Below are 15,519 nucleotides of genomic sequence, written 5' to 3'. Positions count from 1 at the left end.
GGCAAATAAAAATATACACAAGTAAATAATGTATAAGGTACATTCAAGGGATGTAAGTTCTATGAAGACACTGAACGAGAGCAATATGGGAGCGAAGGGAGGGGACAGAGCCACTTAGATTGGGTAGTCAGGGCAGGGGTAGAGGCTGAAATGTCTGAGGAAGTCACATTTGAACTGTAAAAATGAGAAAGAGGTGGTCACACAAAGCTCTGGGGGCTTTGTGCTCAAGCAGAACAGACACAAAGGCCTGCTGGGGTAACAAACTGGGCAGCTCCGGGAATAAAGAGAAGGCCAGAGAGGGTGGAGGGCAGTGGACCAGGGAAACAGCCAAATTAGAGACAAAAGGCACCAGGTCACACAAGGCCTCGTAGGTTACAGTAGAGAGTTTTATTTTATTTTAAAGAGGGAAGTGACACTGTCTGACTTCAGTTTTGAAAAGATCCCTCTGGCTGCTATTTACAGCAGGGGCAGAAGCAGGGAGGCAGGAGGTGGATCAGGAGCTAAAACAGTTGTTCAGACTGCTTGCACCAGCATGGCAGCAGTCAGGATGAAACACAGCAGAAGGATTTACAATATATTCTGGAGGTTGAGATGAGAGTTGCCTAGAGATGGGGCTGGGGCGGGGGGAGGGGGAGGGGGAGATAAGTAAGGAAAATAAAAGGAATCGGGGATGATTCCTAGGTTTCTGAACTGAGCAATGGGTGCTGAAGTGGAAAAACCAAGTGGAGAAACACATTTGAGTCAGTCTCAAAAATGATCACTTGAGATTCTTACTGGATACCTGTGGTAGTTAGTGCATTTTTCACAGAGCTAGAACAAGCAATCCTAAAATTTGTATGGAACTACAAAAGACCCCAAATAGCCAAAGTAATGTTGAAAAAGAAAACCAAAATGGGAGGCATCACAATTCTGGACTTCAAGCTGTATTACAAAGCTGTAATCATCAAGACAGTTTTGGTACTGGCACAAAAACACATACATTGATCAATGTAACAGAATACAGAACCCAGAAATGGACCCACAAACACATGGTTAACTAATTTTCAACAAAGCAGGAAAGAATCTCCAATGGAAAAAAAAACAGTCTCTTCAGCAAATGGTGCTGGGAAAACTGGACAGCGACATGAAAAAGAATGAAACTGGACCACTTTCTTACAACATACACAAAAATAAATTCAAAATGGATGAAAGACCTAAATGTAAGACAGGAAACCATCAAACTCCTAGAGGAGAACATTCGCAGCAACCTCTTTGACCTCGGCCACACCAGCTTCTCACAAGACACATCACCAGAGGCAAGGTACACCAAAGCAAAAATGAACTATTAGGACTTCCTCAAGATAAAAAGCTCTGCACAGCAAAGGAAACAATCAACGAAACTAAAAGGCAACCAACAGAATGGGAGAAGATATTTGCAAATGACGTATGGATAAAGGGCTAGTCTCCAAAATCTATAAAGAACTTATCAAACTCCACACCCCAAAAACAAATAATCCCATGAAGAAATGGGCAGAAGGCATGAAAAGACACTTTTCAAAAGAAGACATCCAGAGGGCCAACAGACACATGAAAAGATGTTCAACATCGCTCATCATCAGAGAAATACAAATCAAAACCATGATGAGAGTCCACCTGACACCTATCAGAATGGCTAAAATGAACAACACAAGAAACAACAGGTATTAGGGAGGATGTGGAGAAAAGGAAACCTTCTTGTACTGTTGATGGGAATGTACACTGGTGCAGCTACTCGAGAGAATAATATGGGGGTTCCTCAAAAAATTAAAAGTAGAACTACCTTATAACCCAGCAATTGCACTATTAGTTATTTACCCACAGGATAAAAATACATATTCAAAGGGGTACATGCACCCCAATGTTTATATTTATAGCAGCATTATCAACAATAGCCAAACTATGGAGAGAACACAAATGTCTATCAACTGATGAGTGGATAAAGAAGATGCAGTAGAGGCGCCTGGGTGGCTCAGTCGGTTAAGCGTCCGACTTCGGCTCAGGTCATGATCTCACGGCCCGTGGGTTCGAGCCCTGCGTCGGGCTCTGTGCTGACGGCTCAGAGCCTGGAGCCTGTTTCGGATTCTGTGTCTCCCTCTCTCTCTGACCCTCCCCCGTTCATGCTCTGTCTCTCTCTGTCTCAAAAATAAATAAACATTAAAAAAAAAAAATTAAAAAAAAAAGAAGATGCAGTATATGTAGACGATGGAATATTACTCGGCAATCAAAAAGAATGAAATCTTGCCATTTGCAACAATGTGGATGGAACTAGAGTGTATTATGAGAAGTGAAATAAGTCAGTCAAAGACAAATCCATATGATTTCACTTCTATGCGGAATTTAAGAAACAAAACAGATGAACATATAGGAAGGGGGAAAAAGAGGACAGAGGGGAAACAAACCACAAGAGACTCTTAATGATAGAGAACGAACTGAGGGTTGATGGAGGGAGATGAGTGGGAGATGAGCTAGATGGATAATGGGTATTAAGGAGGGCACTTGCTGGGATGAGCACTGGGTGTTGTATGTAAGTGATGAATCACTGAATTCTACTCCTGAAACCAATATCTGCACTGTATGTTAACTAAAATTTAAATGATAAATAAATAATTAATTTTTAAAAAGATATCCATGGTAGTAAGAAATCTGGCCCACAAGACCTTTTTCTCTCTAGTGTCACACACATAAATATTTTATATCACATGGCAAAGGGGACTTTGCAGATGTAACTGAGGTTACTAATCATTGACTTCAAGATAGGGCAACTATCCTGTATTGTACATGGGTGGGTCCACTGTAATCACAAAAATCCTTCAAAGGCAGAAAAGGAGAGTAGAAAGGAAGGCAGAAAGATTAGAAGCACAAGAAGGATTCAGTGTATGGTTGCTAGCTCTGAAGACGGAGTAGGCCACAAGTCAAGGAAGGCAAGGAGCCTTTGGGAGCTGAGAATGACCCCAGCCAACAGCCAGCAAGGACACAGGGACGTCAGTCCTTTAACTTCATGGGATTCTGCCATCAACCTGGATGAACGTGGAAGCCTCCAGGTAAGAGCCCAGGTTCCCGACACTGACTGAATCTTGGCTTCATTTGACTTCATCACCTTCATTTTTACTTCAGCCTTGTGACACCCTAGGTGGATAACACAGCTGAGTAATTCTGTGCCCAGACTTCTGGCCCACAGAAACTATGAGATAATAAATGGGTGTTGTTTTAAGGCACTAATTTTATGGTAATTTGTTACAGAACCTACAGAAACTTCATACAACATTCAAGAAGAGATGTTAGCTAGGTCAGCTTTTAGATAAACAAGTCTGGGACTCAACAGAGGAGTCAAAGGTTAGAGATACAAAGGTGAGTGTCAAATGCATGGTACTTAAGAGCTGAATGAGATGCCCCTAAGGTAAAAGTGCAGAAAGAAAAGAAGAGGGTTTAGAAATGGGGCAGGAGACATCAATAGGGAGACTCAGTGAGATATTACACAGGTGAGTTTCAAGAAAGAGGGACTGGTCAACTGTGAGCAAAGCTGGTGACAGGCCCCATAAGATAAAGGCAGAAAAGTGACCATTGGCTTGGCAATATGGAGACTCCTGGTGATTCTGAAAAGTACAGGTTCAGTGGCATGATAGAGAGGATGCCCAGTGGAACAGGTAGAGAGAACAGGATACAGGAGGAAACAGGCAGGCAGATAACTAGAGAGGTTTTGCTTAGGAATGCAAAGGAAAAGGACTGTGGACTGAGGATGGAAGGAAAAGTCAAAAGGAAAATACCAAGGAGTGCTTTCGTGCTAATGGAAATGAAGCAGTAGAGAGGGGGAAACGGATTATGTGCAGCAATGAAAGCTACAGGGAAAGCATGAAGGGATGGGATTCAAAGCATGACAGAGGGGTTAAACTGAGAGTACTTAGTTGCAACTTTTTCTTCTGCCAAGTTTAACTGCTTTGGTTGCAGGAAAGGTGAATAGTTATTGTTATTTAAAATGTTATTAAAACAAAAATTATTGCTAAGTATCTTCTTCCTGCTATAGCCAAACACAGCTTATTCACTCTAAACCTCAGAAGGATCACCTTAGAAGGCTATCTCACTAGTCTTGATAAACTAAAATGTTCTCCCTCGTATGCCCCTGTTCCAGTGGTGAGCAGAAAGGGAAAGAAACTGTCCCACTACTTTACAGCACTATCATAATGCTGTGTGGTGCCATCTCCATGTGTTTTCCAAGTATGGTAGGCTTTGTGGTCTTTACTTTGTGAACTTTTCTTTTTTTTAAATCTGTTTGAGAAGGATCTGATTCTCCCCTATGCATGCATGCACACACATACATACACACACAATAATTATAAATTACACGTGTGTGCCTGTCTGTATGTATTTATGCATGTGTACAGATCTGTTAACTGCTGAAGGTATCATATATCTTCTCTTTCTTTCTTATAATAGGATTTATTTTATTTATTTTTCTTTTGGGGGAGAGAGAGAGTACATGCACGCAAGTGGGGGAGGGGCAGAGGGAGAGGGAGGTAGAAAATCTCAAGTAGGCTCCATGCCCAGCACAGAACCTGACATGGGACTCAATCCCACAACTGTGAGATTATGACCTGGGGTGAAATCAAGAGTTGGACATTAAACAGGCAGCTTAACCATTTCACCGGCCACTTAACTGACTGAGCCACCCACCCTCTTATAATAGGATTTAAATTCAACAAGCTTCAGCGAAAAAATTCAGCTTACCAAAGTAAATGTAAAAAAAAAAAAAAAAAAAAAAAAAAAATTTAGAAGGAGCTTAACAAGGTCCTTCAGACAGTTATAATTATAAAGCTCTTCCTAACACCTGAAGGGAGTATCTAGGTATCTCTTCTTTCCTTATTGGCATCCTCCAACTGCTGATGTAACCAGCTATGTTGGAAACCAAAGGTACTTCTTAAAGACAAAGCTCAGAGCATGCTAATATGTGAAGCTTCAGAACAATTTTTAAAATGAGCCTGAAAGAGACTCAGGTGGGTTGCCCATATAGCATCAATCTGTCTACACAAACTAACAATAAAATTCCTAACAACCTAGGGCAACAAATAAACAAATGGGACTACATCAAACTAAAAAGCTTTTGCACAGTGAAGGAAACCATCAACAAATGAAAAGATAATCTACTGAATGGGAGAAGATATCTGCAAATGATATACCCAATAAGGGGATAATATTCAAAATATATAAAGAACTCACACAGTTCAATATAAAAAAAACAAAACAATTGATTAAAAACAAACAAACAATTGGGGCACCTGGGTGGCTCAGTCGGTTAAGTGCCCAACTCTTTGATCTCAGCTCAGGTCATGATCTCATGGTTTGTGAGTCTGAACCCCACACTGGGCTCTGTGCTGACAGCGTGGAGCCTGCTTGGGATTCTCTCTCTCCACCCTCCTTCCCCATCTCTCTCTCTGCGCCTACTCCACTTGTTCTCTATCTCTCAAAATAAATAAATAAACTGAAAAAAAAAACTGATTAAAAAATGGGCAGAGGACCTGAAGAGAAACTTCTCCAAAGAAGGCATATAGATGGCCAAGAGACACATGAAAAGATACTCAACATCACGAATCACTAGGGAATGAAAATCAAAACCACAATGAAACATCACTTCACATCTGTCAGAATGGCTATATCAAAAAGACAACAAGTAACAAGTGTTGGCCAGGAATCAGAGAAAAGGGAATCCTTGTGCACTGTTAGTGTGAATGTAAAATGGTGCAGCCACTGTGGAAAACAGTGCAAAGGTTCCTCAGCAAATTAAAACAAGAACTACCATATGATTTGGCAATTCCACTTCTAGGTATTTATTCAAAGAAAACAAAAACACTGATTCAAAAAGACGCACCCCTATGTTCACTGGAGCATCACATACAATAGCCAAGATAGTGAAGTTGAGCTTTCTTTCATATGTTTGGAATCCATTGCATTTTTTTCCCTACGAACTGTACATTTCATTTGCCTATTTTTTTCTCTTAAACTGTTGGTCTCTTTATTTTGGCTTATTACATCTAAAGGAAATACTGGCTCTTTATATCTAAAGGAAATTAGCATTTGATGGTAGGTTTCAAAATTCTCCATAGCTTATCTTTTGACTTAATTTGCTGTTTGTCTGTCTACATAAATTTTTTTGGTAATGAGAGGAAAAAAATTCCTAACAACTTAATTTCAAGCATCTTCCTGCCCACCCCAGAGGAATAACGTAAGGAAGTTAAGTTTTGTAAAGTTATCTTGAGTGCTTTAAAGAGAATGGTTCTATAAATATATTGTCCTAACATAATATCCACTGTATTTTTAAAATAAGTTGTACACCCCAACGACACCATGCTTCTCAAAATAAAGTCTGTTTTAGCCACATTATTCATAAAATAATTGCTTTCATAGTAGTTCTTCTCACAGTTGTGGACAATTTTGTCTTATCTTTCCACGACCATTTTCTATCTTTTAATAGTACTCCTTGCTTTTTAAATAATGTACAGCTACACATTCATTCTCTCTGTCCCCCAGTCTTATTAAAAAACACTTTACTTGGTCCTTATATATCAATAATCATTCCCATTATAGGGACAATGATAACAGAGTACAGAAGAGTGGATGCTCCCTTTCCATCAGAACAGTTTTCAACCTTTTCCATGGTAACCCACCCCCAGAGAGATAGGAACATATTGGCACACTACTTACACAAGTGTTACAGGTTGAACTGTGTCCCCCCAAAAGATATGGTAAAGCCGTAAGCCCTGGGACCTGTGAATGTGACCTTATTTGGAAGTTGAGTCTGCAGATATGATCCAGTTAAGATGCAGTCACTCTAGGGGCACCTAGGTGGCTCAGTTGGTTAAGTGACCTTCGTTGGCTCAGGTCATGATCTCATGGCTTGTGAGTTCGAGCCCCGCGTGGGGCTCTGTGCTGACAGCTCAGAGCCTGGAGCCTGCTTTGGATTCTGTGTCTCCCTCTCTCTCTGCCCCTCCCCCACTCACACTCTGTCTCTCTCTCAAAAATAAACATTAAAAATTTTTAAAAAAAAAAACACGCAGTCACTCTAGAATAGGGCAGCCCATAATCCACTATGACTAGTGTCCCTACAAGAAGAGAGGGACTCACAGGGAAAGTGCCATGAAGACACAGACACAAGGGGAAAATGCCAGGCAATGTCAGAGGCAGAAATTAAAGTGCCGTACTTGCAAGCCACGGATCACCAGCAATCATCAGAAGCTAAGAAGCAAGTTAGGATTCTCCCCTGGAGCTTCCAGGGAGAAGGAGCACGGCCCTGCTCATACCCTGATTTTGGACTTCTAGCCTCCAGAACTGTGAGACAACAAATCTGTTGTTGAGCACCTTCAAAGTGAGATTCTATTTTATTTAAACTTTCAAAATATTTAATTTTGATTTCACTTAGCCAGATTGCTTAAAAAAGGAAAATGCATAAGAAGAAAAATGCACATCAGGTAAAGTTGTAGAAATGCTTATTATTCCAGAATTACCTGAAAAAGCATTGCTATAATATCTAGACAGGGTCTGCATGATGTCTTTTGAATGCTGGGTCCATGGTGCTATCTTTCTGTAGGTTTTGACACGGTGAACAAGTTGAGAACCACCATACTGAAGGGACAGGGTATCCCCATGATCTTCATAGAGTTCCTCAAATAACCTAAACCAAAGAAAAACAAACATTAAAAAATTTTACCGAAAGTGTTACACACGCTCTTCACTTAGCCACCTTTGAATTCCTAAAAGCCTTTCAAGTAGACTCTTGATGATAAATGTACGTGCAAAATATACACTATAGTAATAATCTAAAAAGTAACAAAATCAAAGAAAACACTGAAAAGGAAGTAAGGGCACCAAAAACGTAACCCACCAAAGCCAGACCACGGTGGTTCTAACCTTATTGAAAGACTTCTAACATTTTTCATCTTTCTAATTGATTTTTCAGATCAATTTATCTCCCACAACAGAATTTTCTGCCTTTCTGGGACAGACAAACCATATTCTTTCCTAAAAACACGTTTGAAACTCGTATTTCTTCACGTGCCTGTTAAGATTTTCAGTGCAGCGGTATCTGTGGATTTGGCCATTTGGAAGCTGATCTCTTTGCTCAACAGAGCCTTTATGACTCCATCAGATGACCAATAACAACCATCATTGTATTTTCAAGAAACAGCACTTCACGCAGTGCCATGGATCCAATGAGCAATGAAGACACAGTAATCCTTAATGAAGAATCAATCTTTTATATGCCTTATATTTTTAATTCCAAATGTACGAAGTCACATTACTTTTTCTTTCTAATGCAGTCTGAATTTATTTTTTTTTAAAACCACTAGTCTGTATTTATCTAAAGCACTTTGGACTTATCTAAAGAGCATAGTGTTTACTAATAATTAACACCAACAAAAAATAAAAACCATGGCAATAACACACAGGTCTTTAATAAAAGTATTTATTACAGAATTAATTTGAATAGTTTTAGCAACATAATTTTTGAGAAGCTAAATGAAGAAACGAGTCCATAGAATTCCTTATTACTAACCAGTTTTGCTTTCTGTCATTACCAGCAGTCAAAAGGCAGAAAAGAAGATTTACCTAACTGCATCTGTATCAAACTGTAGATTAGGCTTGTCGATCAGTCCCAAGGAGTACAGCTGATAAGCCAAAGCACATTTTCCCACCATAAACTGTGCCGTGTTGGTGCGGTCTAAACAGTCCACACAGTTGGTTCGAAGAACACCAGTCTAAAGAGAAATACCTTAAGACTTTCCAACCATTATTCAGTGACCAAAACTGCTTCTATCCCACTTTAGATTTCTTTTCTTAAAAAGCAGAAGAAAAGCTGTAGGCAGGGTATTATTCCTGCACAAATAATGAAGAACATTATAAAAGGTTACATTTGCTGCTCACTTAATATTGCTGCAATGGCATTGTTATACCTTCTAGTCTATATTTGAATTTTCTTTTTGAGTTTAAGATAAAACAGATAACTAACATTTTCCACATGTACCGATTAGTAAAATATGTTGCTTTTTCCATGATAGATCTTTTATTGTAGAAACCAAATATTCAGTGGTTGGGGCCTTATTTTTATTAAAGCATGATTAATATATATGGTGATTGTATCTGGGTCATTTTCCAAAGTGATTCGAATTTATTCTTTTCCCATTTGTTTATGTTTCAATTTCCAATAATAAAAATTATAATGTTTAAGAAAAAATCCACAGGCCATTATTATTTTAGTTTCACATCATTTGTAAGAGTTAAACACTAGCAGTAAGGCTTTTAAAAATCCTGATTAATAATTTTGCATTAAATAAGAAGTATATCTCTCTCCACAACTACTTTCAGAAAACATCATGCACTGCGAATACAGATTCTATTCACTATTAATATAATATCTATACCTGCAGGCGACCAGTGGGAATCACACATCCTCCTAGTTCATTCCACCTGTGTTTAAAAATAGATGCTTTAAAAAAATTTTAATAGCATAATCTATATTCATTTTTGGTACTAGCTCTTTATAAAGAATCAAAGTAATAGGGCTGAATGCACCAGAATGACCAGCTGATTCTGCTTACTTTCATTCTTTCTGGTAAGTGAATATGCAAATAACCAAGATGGAATGCTATCCCTGCTCTCCCTCCTCACGGAGAACCCAGGGAAACCCAGGAAAGAAGCAACTTAACTTGCCCCAGTGTCGCACAACTCAGGCATTTATCACCCATGTTCAACCAAAATCCCTGTTGCATTAATTTAAGCCTATTTCCTCTTTGGTCTCTACAGACACGAATAGTAATTGCAGGGGATCTTTCTAATAAAATCTTCCAAGCCTTATCCTCCTTCCCTCAGTGTTAAGATTCTCCACCTCCTCTAGCTTTATTTCATGGAGTTTTGTTGCATACCTTTGGTTGTTTTTGCAGACTTCCTTATTATTTTCCCTCCTTCTTATTTTCTCCATGTGCTAATGAATGCCTGGGGGTATGTTCTAAGTACTATATAATGAAATTGCTATTTTATTTTAATTATTTAAAATATTATAATTATTTAAAACATTTTAATTTCTTAAGAATTAAATTTTAATTTAAAAATTTATTAATTTTAATTATTATTTTTAATTATTAAAAAAAAAAATTTAAGTTTGAGAGAGACAGAGACAGTGTGACCGGGGGAGGGGCAGAGAGAGAGAGGTAGAGAGAGAGAATCCCAAGCAGGCTCTATACTGTTGAGCCTGGACCTGGGGCTAAAACTCATGAAACCATGAGATTGTAACCTGAGTCAAAACCAAGAGTCGGACATTTCACCAACTGAGCCACCCGGGGAACCCCCAAGATATTTTAATTATTTAAAAGAAGGTGCAGTACAGAAAAGAGTTAACAGGTCTGACTGCTTTCCTCAGAAAGGCCTGCTAACACAGTTGGTCCTTGGCTGGCATCTGGGAACTTGTGTTCCCATTCCCCGACAGACAAGAGTGCCTCACTGTACCTAAACTGTCTGTAGAGACAATATGGTTTTGCTGAACAACCTCTTTCCTTACGGGAGTCAGGAATTTTGGTATGTGTCAAGCAGAGCCGTCTAGGGGACCAGCCTCCAATAAAACACCCTGGCGCTGAGTATTTAATAATCTTCTCTGATTGGCAACATTTCACACATGCTGTGACAACAGGTTGCAGGGGGAGTTAAGCATGTTCTGTGTGACTCCATTAAGAGAGAACTTTGAAAGTTTCACCTATTTCCTCCGGACTTTGCCACATATGCCTTTTCCCTTTGCGAATTTTGCTTTGTATCCTTTGACGTTAATAAATCACAGCCATGAGTACAACAATATGCTGAATGCTTTGACATTTCCTTATGAATCAAGGATCCTGGGGATGGTCTTGAGGACCACCATCACAGATATCCCAAAATTCAAACTGTAAAAAAAGGATGCTTTCTTTTATTATTTTTTTGTCTATTTATTTTTGAGGGAGAGAAAGACAGAGACAGAGAGACAGAGTGTGACCGGGGAGGGACAGAGAGAGAGACACACACACACAGAATTGGAAGTAGGCTGCAGGATCTGAGCTGTCAGCACAGAGCCCAACATGGGGTTCGAACTCACTCACGAACTGTGAGATCATGACTTAAGCCAAAGTTGGACACCTAACTGACTGAGCCACCCAGGCACCCCAGAAAAGGATGATTTCTAAAGATATACACACGACAGTTGGTTTTTGCTCTGTGCGGTTTTTTGGTTTTTTCCATTATAATTAACTTTGTTAGCTGAAAATAAAATGCTGGGAAGGTATAACATTAGTTCATTAAAAGACACATAAAACAGGATCCTTGATCTGAAGAAGCTCACAAAGTAGTAATGAAGAAAGGTTTGTGAACAATAACTATAATACAGTGATAAACATGATTTTCATAAAAATGTCATAGGAAAAAATTTACATTTCATAAATGTATTTAGTCTATGGAAAAAAATTCCTGCCCTTAATGCTGAAAAATAGAATTCATTGCAGAAAATTTTACTTGGCAGAAACATCTGATGTAATGTTTATTCCATGAATAAGAGACATTCTGTGGCTTCCATCAGAAGTCTATACAACTGCCAGAGGAAATCCCATGCCGATAGTGAAAGTTCATTCCACAATCACATGAGTAGCTTGTCTTGTCTCCCCAAAGAAATAAATTCATCCATCTTTCAAGTAATACAAACGGCTCATATTTACAATATTTTTATCCACAAGAGCAAAATTCTTGATTTAAGTTTTTATACCATACATACTTTTCATCTGGCCGCAAAATGCTACAGTAAGAATCAGGGCGGTTTACAAAGAACCCAGTTTTCTTCACCACACTTTCTGCAATCACATTCAGTCGATCAAGAACATTACACAGCTTGCTGAGGAGAGAAGGAAGAATGAGAAAAGTGAGAAGAGACAAGTCTAATGTATACTTATCTTTGCATCAGAAGCAAATAAAGTCTACAGTAATGATAGGGATTTAAGGTTTTTGTTTTTTTTTTAATATGAAATTTATTGTCAAATTGGTTTCCATACAACACCCAGTGCTCATCTCAACAGGCGCCCTCCTCAATACCCATCACCCACCCTCCCCTCCCTCCCACCCCCCCCCTCCCTCCCACCCCCCCATCAACCCTCAGTTTATTCTCAGTTTTTAAGAGTCTCTTATGGTTTGGCTCCCTCCCTCTCTTTTTTTTTTCTTCCCCTCTCCCATGGTCTTCTGTCAACTGATGAATGGATAAAGAAATTGTGGTTTATATACATAATGGAATACTACTTGGCAATGAGAAAGAATGAAATATGGCCTTTTGTAGCAACGTGGATGGATCTGGAGAGTGTTGTGCTAAGTGAAATGAGTCACAAAGAGAAAGACAGATGGGGCACCTGGGTGGCTCAGTCGGTTAAGCGGCCAACTTTGGCTCAGGTCATGATCTCGCGGTCTGTGAGTTCGAGCCCCGTGTCGGGCTCTGTGCTGACAGCTCAGACCCTGGAGCCTGTTTCAGATTCTGTGTCTCCGTCTCTCTGACCCTGCCCTGTTCATGCTTTGTCTCTCTCTGTCTCAAAAATAAATAAACGTTAAAAAAAATTTTTTTTTTTTAATTAAAAATAAAGAGAAAGACAGATACCATATGTTTTCACTCTTATGTGGATCCTGGGATTTAAGTTTTAAAATGTCCGGTTTGTATTCAACAGGAACATTGTAACAATTAATTTCTGCAATATAATGTGTGTTCAATAACTAGCAAGATTTGGTGCAAGAGACATGAAGGGCCTGTATCAACTCTTGGCAAGCCTTAATCTTGGCACATTACACCCCCAGGAGAGCTTCTCCTAAAGCCTTTCGCTACTTAAGAGTCAAATCAGTGAAGTCAATAGGCATTCATAAAATGTGAGCAGAATACAATGCACAGTGCGGGTGGCAGGGGAAGAAAACACTGGAAAATAAATATAAATGGTGCCAACCTGTAATCAGTCTTAGACTCTAGGAAAATGTGTGCATATGTTTGTGTGTGTATGTGTGTGTGTGTGTGTGTGTGCATGGGTATCTAACTACACAAAATGAGTTAGAAAAAAGTACAATGAGTTAAAGTACAAAACAATACGGTAACATTAAAAAAATGAACAACACCTCAGAATAAACTTAGTGTTAATATGAACACCTAGTAAATGAGTAAAAGGACAACGTAAGGTTAAGGAAAGAAAGTTCCTTGGATGACCAGAGTTTTGAGTCAGGTCCTTGACAGGTAAAGGAGAGGTAGGAATGCACCCCAGGGAGGTGGGGGTCAAACCACAGAAGAAAAGGCTCAGGAATGGGACCCTGGCTGCCACCCTGGGCGCTGGGCATGCAGTTTCATCTTCTAGGAAGAGAACAGCCCGGGTATAAAGAAAAAGTTACTACATTCTGGAATGGGGCTTTCACACTACACTAAGAGTTAATTGCCTATGAACAGTCAGGAGTCACTACAGGTTCATCCACAAGCCAGATCTGCCAAAAGTGGTATCTGAGAAGGTGACCAAATGGGGACAAGATGAAACAGGGCACAGTGACACTAATGGCTGTAAGGGAAAGCGTGGAGCAGAGATGTCCTCAAGTGACTAGTTACTTAAAAGAGAATGTGCAGGTGGTATCGGTGGTGGGCAAAGAAAAGAGTTTGGTCAATTAATTTAAGCACTCAAATTATACATCAGCACCAAAACAGCCCCTCAGTGGGTTCATGAAGGAAATTAAAAGAGAACATTCACTTTACCATAGAGAGCAGCTTCCGGCTACTTTATGTCACAAGAAAAGGAAAATATCAGAACCAAACATATGGACATCTACTCACCTCTTGGTGTACTTGGCCATATCCCAAGGAATATAAATAATGGTGTGCTCAGGAGGCAAAAACTGGTTGAGGTACGTCACAGCAGCTACAAGTTCTTCACTCAGAATTCTCTCATGCTTTCTTTTCTCTCGTTCCTTTATCAAAAATGAAACATTTTCAGGGTTCTAGTTACCTTAAGTCAGAGGAAGAGACTTTCAACATTTTTACTTTTCAGCTAAGGCAAGAAGCCTAAGTCTTAAATATACTGGGGAAAAAAGCCTAAAATAAAAATAATATAAATTCAAAGAAATAAATACTTCATTGAATTAAAGTCAACAGATAATTAGCTTCAAAAATTCAAGGAGATGAGATTTTTTTTTAATAACCTCCTGCAGCTCCAAGATGCTCGGTTCACCCTCCCAGGCCTCGTCTCCACCCTCCACACCCCACTCTGTCAGAAAAGAACTCCCCAAGGACCAGAAGAACGAAACCCTGAACTCCAGCCCGCTAAGGACAAGACAGAAATCCACTAGGTCTGGATGCATAATCTCTAAACTGGCTGAGAGTGTTTTGCAGCCTACATGTGTTTCTAAATTTGACTCTTAAACACCCTGTGAGGTAGCCAAGCGAGGCACTTTCTCCCCTTTCAACACTGTGGTTGAACTGAAGTTGAGAGGTGTTCATGGACCAAATCTTACCTTCTGCCTCCCTGCCTGCTGTACCTCCTTACATATTACATGCCTCTCATTTAAGAGACATTAATGCAGGGGTGCCTGGGTGGCTCAGTTGGTTAAGCATCCGACTTCAGCTCAGGTCGTGATCTCAGGGTTCATGGGTTCGAGCCCCACGTCAGGCTCTGTGCTGACAGCTCAGAGCCTGGAGCCTGCTTCAGATGCTGTGTCTCCCTCTCTCTCTCTCTCTGTTCCTCTCCCACTTGCTCTCTATCTCTGTCTCTCTCTCTCTCTCTTAAAAAATAAACATTAAAAAATTTTTTTTTAAAAAAGGAGAGAGGCTAGTGTGTTCCAGTACAGCTCTGTGGCTGGAATGCTGGCTCAGCTGCCTGCTAGCCACATAGCCTTGGGCAAGGTTCTCACCTTTCCAGGGCCTCTATTTCTTCATCTATAAAATGGGGTAACAATAGTATCTCCCTTACAGCGATGATGTGAGGTTTAAAAGAGATAAAACACAGTAATCTCTTATCAGAGTAACTGTCATGTGAGAACTATGAATAACAATCAGCCATTTTTATTGTTATCCTGATCAGGACTTCACTTAGAAACAAAGAAAAACAATTCAGTGACAGTGACACCAACATGGTGTCGAGGCACTATCGCTGGCATCAAAATGGGTCTCTGCGGTTTTCAGTCACGGTATTAGTTATTAATTGTCATGAATGTAATTAGATAGCCACTGTGGAAACAAAAAGGGTATCTCTTCTGCACAGCTGAATAAGTCAAATGGAGGAATTAGAAAAGAGTTGATTAAGAACAGTGTTAAATCAGTTTAGGATGAACATGTATTTAGCTGTTTACATCCGAGAAAATTAAATTATGTATCTGGAATTTTTCTCAGAAGCACTTTGAACCAACTAGGGAAACAAAACCTTTTTGAAATTTTTTGATCAAATCTGACATTTTATGAGAGGGAGAGAAAAGGTTATTTAATCAACCTTAGATCATCTCCAT

At 39.5% G+C, this 15,519-nt stretch overlaps 1 protein-coding gene across 8 annotated transcripts in view; it reads right to left on the bottom strand.

The window, feature by feature from the left end:
• The window catches only part of FIG4 (FIG4 phosphoinositide 5-phosphatase), a 130,505-nt gene that overhangs the window by 66,990 nt on the left and 47,996 nt on the right, over positions 1-15,519 (bottom strand). For 7 of the 8 annotated variants that reach the window (XM_042986968.1, XM_042986967.1, XM_042986965.1 and 4 more), the window contains 5 exons: positions 13,856-13,989; positions 11,792-11,908; positions 9,426-9,471; positions 8,614-8,762; positions 7,512-7,678 (listed from right to left, as the gene is read on the bottom strand). In XM_042986968.1, the coding sequence (XP_042842902.1) occupies positions 7,512-7,678; positions 8,614-8,762; positions 9,426-9,471; positions 11,792-11,908; positions 13,856-13,989 (613 nt within the window). The remainder of the gene's footprint in view (positions 1-7,511; positions 7,679-8,613; positions 8,763-9,425; positions 9,472-11,791; positions 11,909-13,855; positions 13,990-15,519) is intronic. The other variant, XM_042986970.1, reaches the window with a different exon arrangement.

The sequence above is a fragment of the Panthera tigris genome, chromosome B2 (genome assembly GCF_018350195.1).
Source record: "Panthera tigris isolate Pti1 chromosome B2, P.tigris_Pti1_mat1.1, whole genome shotgun sequence".
Classification (NCBI taxonomy): domain Eukaryota; kingdom Metazoa; phylum Chordata; class Mammalia; order Carnivora; family Felidae; genus Panthera; species Panthera tigris.
This window is presented reverse-complemented; position numbering and strand designations above follow the sequence as displayed.